The 12,304-nt window shown below is 38.2% G+C and overlaps 1 protein-coding gene across 1 annotated transcript; it reads left to right on the plus strand.

Moving 5' to 3' along the window:
* Nucleotides 1-214: 214 nt before the first annotated feature.
* On the plus strand, nucleotides 215-11,072 carry LOC148692693 (uncharacterized). The gene is made up of 6 exons (XM_088679538.1): nucleotides 215-1,610; nucleotides 2,634-3,062; nucleotides 3,171-3,377; nucleotides 3,756-4,228; nucleotides 10,704-10,797; nucleotides 11,065-11,072. Exons 1-6 carry the CDS (start codon nucleotides 215-217, stop codon nucleotides 11,070-11,072), a joined length of 2,607 nt encoding a protein of 868 aa, XP_088535664.1.
* The last annotated feature ends 1,232 nt before the right edge of the window (nucleotides 11,073-12,304 follow it).

Consider the following 12,304-nt stretch of genomic DNA (forward strand, 5'->3'; position numbering starts at 1 on the left):
AATCCTAATTATAAGTGTATTCCTATATTGTAGGGATAGTACCTTGTTGTGCAAGGCATGTAATTGTATATATTCTTTCTTCACGTATTAATGAGATATACTTTTCAGCCACACATTCTTTTTCTACATGGTATACATAGCAGGTTGCAAACCCTAGTTTTTTTTCAAAACTGCAATTTTTTTCGGCAGTCATCCCTGCCGTTTCTCCTTCCTCATGGGAGACTCTTCTTCCGATGGCCCCAACCCTTTTTATCTTCACCATTCCGACCATCCCAACCTTGTTCTTGTCTCCAAAAAGTTAAACGGAGATAACTACACAACCTGGGCACGCGGGATGCACATCTCCTTAAGCGCCAAGAATAAACTTGGTTTTATCACCGGTGACATTGACGAACCCGACCTTGCCGAAGACCCCGATGCTCACGCCTCTTGGAGGCGCTGCAATGATATGATCCTTTCATGGATCCTCCATTCCCTGGAGCTCGACCTTGCCGAATCCGTTCTTTTTTCCACCACCGCTAAGGCTGTTTGGGACGATCTTCATGAACGTTTTTCACAGTCTAATGCTCCCCGTATCTTCCACCTGAATCGTGAAATTGCCACCATCTCCCAAGGGTCCTCCTCGGTCTCCACATACTTCACTCGCCTCAAAGGTCTTTGGGACGAGCTTGCCTCCTATAGTGATGCATGTTCTTGTTCTTGTGGCACCAAACATGATCGCCAACAACTTATGCAGTTTCTTATGGGTCTCAATGAATCGTTTGCCGCCGTTCGGGACCAAATTCTTCTTATGAATCCTTTGCCCACAGTCCGCCAAGCTTGTTCCTCTGTTTCTCAAGCCGAAAAACAACGTGCACTTGGTTTTTCACGTACTGCCGAGCCCCCTGCTGCCATGGTGGTGCGTAGCTCTCCTCGGTCTTCGTCCGATCGGCCTCCTCTACATTGCACCTATTGCGGTTATGACTTTCACACCCGTGATACTTGCCACAAGCTTCATGGGTATCCGGTTGGACATCCTCTCCATGGTCAGCCGTGGAGACCTCCCCGCCGATCCTCCACTTCCGCAGGTTCTGCCCGCAGCGTTGCTGCTCCCTCTGCTCGCAGCAACAATGCTGCCTCTCGGCCCATTCGCAGCTCCGCAAGCCACTCACGCCCATCTGCTAATCATGCACATCAGCCTATGTTGGATGATCTCCTTCCGCACCCTGGCCCACCAGCCCATCACACGCCGCCGCCCACTTTGCATGATCTACAAGTTGCCATGCCCCATCTTTCTGCCGAACAGCATCATCGTCTCCTTGCTGCCCTCAATGACAACCCGGCATCTCCTCCTCAGGCTAATATAGTTTCCCGTGATCACCTTGCCTCAGGTTTGTTTCCCGTGGCTTCTCATCATGGTCCATGGATCATTGACAGTGGCGCCACGAATCATATCACTTCATCCGCTTCATGTTTGATTAATACTTCTGCTTCGCACATGCCACCTGTTTCTTTGCCTAGCGGTGACACTGCTCCAATTACTTTAACTGGCACTCTTCGTTTAAATTCTTTGATTGACTTGGAAGATGTTTTATGTGTCCCCAATTTTAAAGTGGACCTTTTATCGGTTGGTAAGCTTACAGATGGTTTATCGTGTTCCGTAACATTTTTTCCTTCTTGGTGTGTTTTGCAAGACTTGGTTTCGAAGGCGATGATTGGTGTGGGTAAGCGACGTGGTGACCTTTATTACCTCGTGGCCCTTACCTCCTCCCTTCCCACCCGTCAACCACTATGCAACCTCATCACCATCCCATCCTCATTATGGCATCGCCGTCTTGGTCACCTTTCTTCTAGCCGTTTGCAAATTTTAGCCTCTAATTTCCTTAATTGTTCATTTGATTCTAGTCATGTTTGTACTGTTTGTCCTTTGGCAAAACAAACTCGTCAACCTTTTGGTTTAAGTTCAATTTCTACAACTTTTCCTTTTGATTTAATTCATTGTGATATTTGGGGTCCGAATCGTCAATCTTCCCTTACTGGTGCTCATTATTTTTTGACTATTGTGGATGATTTTTCCCGCTTTACGTGGGTCTTTCTCATGACGCACAAATCTGATACTTAACAACTAATCAAATCCTTTTTTGCCTATGTTAATACCCAATTTCACACTCAAGTTCGAAGCATTCGTACCGATAATGGGGGAGAATTTGTTTCTCTTCGCAATTTTTTTTCTGATCATGGGGTTCTTTTTCAAACTTCTTGTGTTTACACTCCGCAACAAAATGGCGTTGTTGAACGCAAACATAGGCACCTTCTTGAAACCGCTCGCGCCCTTCGTTTTCAATCACACCTTCCCCTCAAATTTTGGGGTGAATGTGTTCTTACCACTGCTTATACCATCAATCGTCTACCTACTCGACTTTTACATAATAAATCTCCTTTTGAGGTCCTCCATACTACAACCCCATCCTATGACCATTTTCGTGTCTTCGGTTGCCTTGCTTATGCCACCTCTATCCATCCTACCACAAAATTTTCCCCTCGGGCCCAACGATGTGCTTTCATTGGTTACCCTCTTGGCCAAAAAGCATACAAATTATATGACTTAGAAACTCACCGCACCTTCACCAGTCGCGATGTTATTTTCCATGAAGATTCCTTCCCTTTTGCTGCCCCGTCCCCACCTACCCAAACCCCCACACCTTCTCTTCCCATTCCCCCTTTCCCGGACCTTCCCTATTCCCCTTCTCCTGGTCCCACGTCCCCTTCACCTCCTCCTCCCGTACCCATTCCACTGCTTCCTGTCACCGACCCCATCTCCCCTCTTCCTTCCTCCACTTCTATGCCACCCACTTCTCCCATTTTAGTCCCGGCCCCACCTGTCCCTCCCTCCACCGACATTGACCCCTCATCACCCTCGGCCCCTCTTAATCCCTCCTCACCCACGGCACCTCCACCTCCTTTACCAGCCACTCGCACCTCATCTCGCACTCACCATCCCCCGTCCTATTTAAAAGACTATGTTTGCTCGCAAGTGATTTTGCCTCCACACCCATCGTCTTCGCAGCCCAGTTCTGTTAAAGGTACGCGATATCCACTTTGTAATTTTATTTCTTACCACCGGTTATCTCCCCATCATCTTTCATATATTTACGCTGTCAGTCGGAGTTTGGAGCCATCTTCTTTTGCAGAGGCTGCTCGTGATCCTAATTGGCATCGTGCCATGAATGAGGAGCTTGAGGCTTTACATGCCAACGGTACTTGGACCTTAACTCCCTTACCTCCTGGCAAAGTTCCTATTGATTGTAAGTGGGTGTACAAACTAAAGCATAATTCTGATGGTTCTATTGAGCGTTACAAAGCTCGCTTGGTGGCTAAGGGTTTCACTCAAGCTGCAGGTATTGATTATCATGACACTTTTTCTCCTACTGCCAAGATGATTACAGTGCGTTGTCTTCTTGCCCTTGCTGCTAGCCAGTCTTGGTCTCTCCATCAGCTTGATGTTAATAATGCTTTCTTGCATGGTGATTTGGATGAGGAAATTTACATGTCTCCTCCTCCTGGCCTTCGGCGACAGGGGGAGAATCTTGTGTGTCGCCTCCACAAGTCTCTTTATGGTCTCAAGCAGGCTTCTCGTCAATGGTTTGCCAAGTTCACTAGTGCCATTCTTTCTGCCGGATTTCATCAATCCAAAGCTGACTACTCATTGTTCACCAGAAAATCCGGTACTTCTTTCACAGCCTTGCTCATTTATGTAAATGATATTGTGATTACAGGCAATGATGTTGGTGCCATCGATTCTCTGAAGTCTTTTCTTCGAGATCACTTTCGAATAAAAGATCTTGGTGATTTAAAATATTTTTTGGGTATTGAGGTTTCTCGATCTCAACGTGGGATTTATATTTCACAACGAAAGTATGCACTGGAGATCCTCAAGGATTATGGTTTTCTGGGAGCCCGGCCGATTGCTTTCCCTATGGATGATACAAAACTATCTGATCAAGGAGAACTTCTCAAGGATCCTGAAAAGTATCGGCGGTTAATAGGACGGTTAATCTACCTCACCATCACTCGGCCGGATATCACATATTCTGTGCATGTTTTGAGCCGTTTTATGCATGAGCCACGTGTACCTCATATGGATGCTGCGCTTCGTGTTGTTCGTTATTTAAAGTCTACTCCAGGACAAGGTTTATTATTCCGTTCAGACAACCACACCAAGTTGGTCGCATTTTGTGATTCTGACTGGGCAGGTTGTCCTATCACTCGTCGTTCAACTTCTGGGTATTGTGTTTTCTTAGGCAATTCTTTGATTTCGTGGCGGACGAAGCGACAGAAAACTGTTTCACTTTCTTCAGCTGAGGCCGAATATAGGGCTATGGCCGGTGCTTGTTGTGAGTTAGTTTGGCTTCGGTATTTATTAAAGGACTTGAACATTCCTTTGGATGGTCCTTCTGCTTTATTTTGCGATAATCAAGCAGCGTTACATATAGCTGCTAATCCTGTTTTTCATGAGCGGACTCGTCACATTGAGATGGATTGTCACTTTATACGAGATAAGATTGCGGATGGCACAGTCACAACCAAGTATGTTGGTACGGCACACCAGTTGGCAGACTTATTCACCAAGCCTCTCGGGAAGGATAAGTTTTCGACTATGTTGCGCAAGTTGGGAGTTCTTGATATCCACTCTCCAACTTGAGGGGGAGTGTTAGAAATAGCTTCCTAGTTGGAGTCTAGATATGATTGTAATCCTAATTATAAGTGTATTCCTATATTGTAGGGATAGTACCTTGTTGTGCAAGGCATGTAATTGTATATATTCTTTCTTCACGTATTAATGAGATATACTTTTCAGCCACACATTCTTTTTCTACAATTAATGAAAAAAAAAGAGGATAATCTATGAGAAAACAGGTCGAATTTGAGAAGGAAACTACTCCATCATCCAAGATGCTTGCAAGTCAATTGGAATCCATATCTTGTATGATGCAGCATATGAAATGAAGTTAAAGCACACCAATCCAGATCTTTTTTCATTAGCATTTAGCCTTTCGTTTGTGGGGCAAAAACTTATCTACCTTCTTCTAGGCCCTTAGGCTTCCATGTATGCAAAATTAACGTAATATACAGGATGTGCAAAGCTTGACCGTTTTGAGCCCTCCACACGCCCAAAAAAGCAATAGCCAATTCAAAAGATAGGATATACAACAAGCTAATACTTAACAATCTCCACTTCCTATTAGACACACTCAATTAGAAAGCCCAATAGAAATGAAGCAAATATTTAACAATCTCCAAAATAATAAGAAAATTGCAGAGTGTACTCAAGTTGACTAGTGGCTCTAGTGTCTGCCCCATGTTTGAGTCTCATTCCTTGTAACTGATGAATATAGTGTAATTATTCTATCGTTATTAAAAAAAAAAATATATATATATATATATGATAAATCATCATAAATATTTCTAAATTCTTAAAAGAACAACTCAAACCAAACCAATCTCACAAGCTTCATTATTTTTTTTCGTTAAAACTACAAGGTCAATTGCACTCTAACATTATCATGGAAAAATACAATATGTCAAAATGGACATGAAGCCAAACCTTAATGTGAGCCACAAAGTTCAAGTAATACTTAAACTTAGCACCAACAATCTTAGTCAACAAACATATCAACGGAGCTGTTCTCGGTTGCAATCTTTTGAAAAAAGAAAAATGCTTGGGAGACCATCTCTTTAAACTACATTTCATAAATCACATGATATGGCAATAAAATAAGACTTCATAATTTTAATTTTTTTTTTTTTTAAAAAGACCAAACCGTCAACAATTGCATTATGTGGTTAAAAAATATGGTTTAAAATATAGTCTCTTTAACATTACCCTTTGAAGAATTATATGTACTTTAACTACAATGTCTATCATGCTGAACCTCCAAGATACTAGCAATTTGTCTATCATAATAAACCTCCACTTGGTTTACATCAACCCCAAAATAACTCGTAAGTCCATCTAGCCATAACAAACACATTTTATGTGGTAGACAAAGCTAAATAAATTCCTTTATAGCCTACGCAGTAGACAATGCTACAGAGGACCACAAAATGGACCTCTATAATAAGCACACTTATGTTTTATGTAGTAGACTTTCTTTTATGTAAATTACCTGGATAATAACTCTAAGGTGTTTGTACAGTGGAAAGTGAACAAAGGTTTAGAACTCTCAACTCGAGTTTGAACTTCATGAATTCATGTTTTGGGTTCACCACTCTGTTTTGGCATACCGTTTGACTCAAGGGCTAGAAGTACATTGCTGCCTCTTTGTATTACCACAGCTACAAAGATTAGTCTACCCGATGTGTTGTGAAATACCTTCTATATTTAAAATATATATATATATATATATATATATATATTTGAATATTCTCAATGGACATAGACAACAACAAAGTTTTGAATGTCAGGATTAACTCACTAACAACGCAAACAAACATCTCTACAATGAAGATGCCTCAATATTTATTGATGTTTTTTTTTACCAGAATTATGCATATAACGACTCACCAAACCGACTTCATGAGAAATATATGATCTAGAGACAAGAGCATAGTATTGCATACATCAAACACTAACCAAATTAGAATATGACATATTTGCCATAGGAAGAACCTTTCTTCACTAGTTTTAGAAGATAATAAAGAACTCAATTTAAAACGATAAGCTAAAGAGGTACGTACTTACCGGTTTGATTGAATATTAACTCTCAATTTCAACAACAATTTTTCCCGGTATGCTTATGATCAAGTACACCAAACCCTTTCCTCTCTCACAAGTGATCTCCATGTCAAGGATCTTCTTTGCTTCACCAAGATCTTTCATCTCAAACTCATTCTTCATTGTGACATTTCATAAACTCATCAAATCTCAAATACCCTTGTCTCAAAGTTAATTTAAGCGATAAAGAGATTTCTTCAATTTGCAAACCAAGTTATGTTTCCAATTTAATTTATATCCATCTGGTAGAGACATGTGTATATTTTCATCTAAATCACTATGTAGAAAAGACATCTTAACATCGTGCTGGAGAGTGTTACAAAAATTAACATAATACAAACTGATGAGTACCACAAGTGATAAATATTCAAAGCCCTCATGTTCTCTTTAGCAACTAATTTTGCTTTAAATCGTACATATTTTTCACCGCAACACCTTTTCTTCTTGGTATATACCTTGCAACCAATAGCTCTCTTACGTACCCTTGTGCAATTGAGAAAACTCCCCATTTCTCCTTTTATTCACTCTCCACGGCTTCCTAAAAGTTAGATGAAATTGGACAGGATCATAGAAATCGAAAAGGCAATATAATCATTATAACTAGTTGGCTTGATTATATTCCTCATTTAATCTGTTCTTTGAGACAAAGCTTGTTCTTCATCTTCAAGAGAATTCTCAAGTTCAACTTCATCATCATCAGTTTTTATCTTCTTCTCCTTCACTTATAAGGAGGAAATTCGGAGTTTGATATATATGAAGAACAATTTCTAAATTATTGTTGGAATTTATATATTATAATATTAAAAATTATAATATTTAATTCAAAATATTGAATGAAAAATGCATAAGCGTTTGAAAGGGATCAAGGCATTCCTTGGTAAACGGTATCATCTAATAGATGAATGTTTGTATCTCTTAATCAACCAGTATCTTAGGTTTTATATGAACTCATGTTAGTATAGCCGTGAGACATATAGAAGAATTAAAAACAGAGAAGAGTTTTTCTCTAAGGTTTTTTATTTTTGGTTAGTCAAATTTCGAGTCATGTCTTGAGAGTACGGAATATATAAAGTTCGCTAGAGTCCAATGATTGAAGTGCTTTGACTTCGGGTTATAGATTATTGAATCTTGGGAAACGGACGCCTACCGAACTACAAGCACAAAAGTATGGGCGAAATTATGTTTTTAGGACATTGCATTTATGTAAGCCCCAATTTCCAAATTTGTCAGTTTTTCTAACTTTCTCTCTAGTTGTTTATATTAATCTTATACATAATTGATGTTGTGAATCTCTTTTGTAATTATTATTATTGTAATTCTTGTTGTTATTTTCATGTTTTCTAATATTGTTCCAACAATTATGACCCGTGTTGTTTTTGCTTCCATTGTTCTTATGTATTTCGTTCTCATCCACAATACACTGCACCAAAATAGCATCGAAGGAAAGAAAACGGATATGGTGGGGAATATAAATAAGGGCAATCAGTGAAATTCATGGGCTTCATAACCAAATTATTATAGCTTAACACGTACGATTGAGCTTCAATAGAATAGAAATAATTAAAACACCTGGAATACTTTGTCCCTCCAATGAAACACACTGCCACGGCCTTCCATGTAGTCAACAATATATTCTGGAAGTAATGGTTTCAAGGATGTGTGAAGCTTGACATTTGTTAGGCCTTCACATGCCAATAGGGAAGCAGCAGCAAGGCCATTTGGTATTGGCAGATATAAGAGAGCCTATCTGTAATTGAATAATGACATGTTTAACAGCAATATCAAGAAATGAATCCCTGGTATTTATGGCCTGAAACTACTGATGTCTTTCATTAATGGAAACTCTTTTGATGTAGCGAGTAATATCTCCTGTCGTTTGCTATTCATGAATTCTTGTATTTTAGGTATTTCTTTCCATTCATACATAATGTTTTGATCTAAGATTCAGTTCTTCCATGTAGAAACGACAGTTATTTTGATACACAGCAGGACAAACGCGCTGACTATGAATATGATGCCAGAAATAGACCGATTTTGTACCACCCCTTATTTTGATAAGCACATGCACTGTCTCTCCTTCATAATATGAATTCCAAACCTGCCTGGTGGTTCGAAAAGTTGATCTAGTAAAAAAAATCCCATTATCGTTTGATGTTGAAGCACTTCTTTTAGCCCCGAACGTCTAGTTTCTGACATGCCCTAGCTACCAATAACTGATAAACCCCAATGTTGAGAACAAGGCATCCTTGAATTTCAAGTACCCTTAACCTAACACTGTATATGATATAAATAAAGAATCTGATGATGGTGGTGGGAGAAAAAAAGCCTTCACTTTCAGAACCAGCCCTTCTTTCACCGTTGTTTTGCAACCTCTTAAATCTGCCAACTTCAATTCAAAACCCCGGAAAACAAGCACCTGTAATCCGCAAGCAATTTTGTCAATGCAGGCCCCTGATATTCCTAAGGTTCTAATAAATGGAAGAAAAAGACAAAGACAAAGAAGGGACCTCAAAAAGATTACTGTCAGAAGAAAATTTTATTACAGTTGCATAAAGTTTGATGTAGCAATATTGTTGTAGAGTGACTGGCTTCATGTGAAAACAAAATATTCTTTCCTGCTTTAGCTTCAGAAAGTAACACCAATAAACATTTTTTTACATCTGTTTCTACATTTAACCGTTTGATTACTAATAATACATTTCTGCATAATAGTCTATCATTCACTGCGTCTCAATCGTGATATGAACATCATATATATATGCATGGATTTGGATGTATCTCATGAAATGACTCGGAGATAGAAAAAGCTAAGAGAATAATAGAATTATATATATATATATATATATATATATATATATATATAGTACCTGATCATATACCTAGCTAATGGACTAGAGAAAACATAGAGAAGTGAAGAGTGTAATTCTCGTTCATGTGCTTCCAAAACTAAACTGTGACAGAGGAGACACAACCCTATATATAAGGTAAAGGCTTAATTGTTAACTTAACAAACTAGTATCATCGCGCACACATACACACACACTAACTATATACTATTAACCCAGCTAATTCACTTACAGCATGCTGGCAGCCTTTTGCGGTGCATTGATTGTGTAGAGATAGAGAGGTTTGAAGAGCCGTACCACATGTAAGTGATTTGTGAACAATCGATGAATATTATTAGCTCTAACGAAGTGAATGCCTAAAAATGTGAGATCAATATATGTATTTTCTGAAGCATCTCCCTTCTGAAGTAGAGAAGGATTATATCACGAGTCACGGCACATTTTGCTTTATCAGTTGTCCTTTAGTCATGTTAGTGATATAATTTTATTTTTTTTAGTCAAATAGTATTTGAGATTTGTATAACTCATCACTTTGGTCCCCGAGATTTGAAATTCATAGAAGTGGTCCCTGAGATTATCCACCATCAATTATTTTGGTCCTTGGGTGAAAAATTATGTTAAATAAAGATCAAAATGACAAAATTACCCTCAATTTAATAAACAGCCAAAATGATTTGCCCAAAATTGAGAGTATTTTTTTCATTTTATCCTTACTTTATGGAGATTTTTTACTAAGGGACCAAAATGGTTGATTGTACACAAACTCAGAGACCAAGTCTATCGATTTCAAATCTCAAGGACCAAAGTGAGAAATTATGCAAATCTCATAGACCATTTTGGCTAAAAAAACCTAATATAAATAATATTATAAATTGTTTTTCAAAGTGCAATGAAAATCATTTAAAAGACTACTGGGCATATTACAAAGGTAAGTAGATAGAATACTTTGTAAACTGCAAGGGAATAAAAAAAAAAAAAAAAAAGGGATAATGCTATGGAAACCAAAATTTTAAACCAAATAATGTGTTTGTTGATGATAGGATTATTACTTAAGTGTTGATTAAGTGCTCATTTTCTATTGATGACACATAATTTGGTCACAGAAACTTAAGCCAAACCGCATTCTTGAGGCCTTGCATACTGAAGATGAGAGCTGCAAAAGAACTCTAATCCCAACAAGCATGACATCGCCTTCAGGTAAGTGGTTAACTTGGTACCGTGTCATAATATTCATAATTCGTATTCATATACATTATATGTCTTACATTGGTTTGCAAATTTAGTTTAAAAATTTGGTCTTCCTAACATTTTCCTAAAAAAAATGTGTATCAACAGGATGATGCAGGGTAGTTTATTGTTTTAAAATCAATTTTCCCGATTAGCCCTTCTATAGTGATTTAAGTGATCTATATATAAAAACCAGGCACCATGATGAGTTTAATTCGTATTATACTATGGTCACAGTTCAGTGATTTAAGTGATATATATATATATATATAAGAAGGCGAAATGTCAGAGTGGACTATTGTAGCGAAGCCATAAACTGATATTTTTTAAAAGAAAAAATATATAAGCATCAGACACCATGAGTTTGATTTCGTATTACACTATGGCCACAATGGTGTGAGTTTGATAAGGGTGCATGGTTTTTATATATTAAATGTGAACCAAGTCTACTTTTTCTTTTTCTCTAATTTATAATTGGATACCTTTTTCTCTCTTTTATCATTTAATTTAGTATATATCACACTCATTAATTCAATATATTAAACTAAAAAAATATAAATCAGTCTCATAGAATTCATATTTTCCGACCTACAGTAGGAATTTGATCCTTATATTGTTGATATCACACCTAATTTATTGGTCTGCTGTGAGAGGCCTAGGTGCAGACAACGTCTTGTCCTATGTTTCGACAACCTATTCTTAGAAAACATAAACTGTCACATCCCGGCCCGGGGCGGATCACTTCCCGGGCCCGCTCCACTACCGTAGCACGATATTGTCCGCTTTGGGCTTACCATTCCCTCACGGTTTTGTTTTTGGGAACTCACACGAGAACTTCCCGATGGGTCACCCATCCTGGGAATGCTCTCGCGCACTACTCGCTTAACTTCGGAGTTCCTACGGAACCCGAAGCCAGTGAGCTCCCAAAAGGCCTCGTGCTAAGTAGGGATGGGAATATACATTTAAGGATCACTCCCCTGGGCGATGTGGGATGTCACATAAACTCTCAATATAAAGAACCTTTTTTTTCAACTTGTATACAAGTATATGCATGACAACCTATTCTTAGAAAACATAAACTCTCAATATAAATAACCTTTTTTTTTTCAACTTGTATATGAGTATATGCATGCATATACCTAGGGGTGGAAATTTTTATCAAATTACCATACCAACCACCCTACCAATCATACGATATCAAATTATTAGCAAAAATTTGTACCAATTGGTAGGTACGGTAGTTGTACCGTACCATACTATTTCGGTACGGTACTGGTATCCAAAACCAATACTAATGGTATACCGTACCTATCAATGTTATTAATATTATATTATGTATTTATTCATATAATTATTTGAGGGCAAAATTAATAATAATTATTGTAGAAGTGTAAACAATGTAAAAAAAAAAAAAATATATATATATATATATATATATATAATCACTCATAGTAACAAGCTTTACAACTTTCATGAA

The sequence above is a fragment of the Pyrus communis genome, chromosome 11 (assembly GCF_041283825.1).
Source record: "Pyrus communis isolate YQ-2024b chromosome 11, ASM4128382v1, whole genome shotgun sequence".
NCBI classification, from domain to species: Eukaryota; Viridiplantae; Streptophyta; class Magnoliopsida; order Rosales; family Rosaceae; genus Pyrus; species Pyrus communis.

Bases quoted from the DNA above. Each gene is read 5' to 3' on its own strand.
- LOC148692693 (XM_088679538.1), top strand. From the start codon at position 215: ATGGGAGACTCTTCTTCCGATGGCCCCAACCCTTTTTATCTTCACCAT. The intron at 3,378-3,755 runs GTATTGATTATC...TTGTGATTACAG, and splicing joins GGGTTTCACTCAAGCTGCAG to GCAATGATGTTGGTGCCATC. The intron at 4,229-10,703 runs GCAGGTTGTCCT...ATTTGGTCACAG, and splicing joins CATTTTGTGATTCTGACTGG to AAACTTAAGCCAAACCGCAT.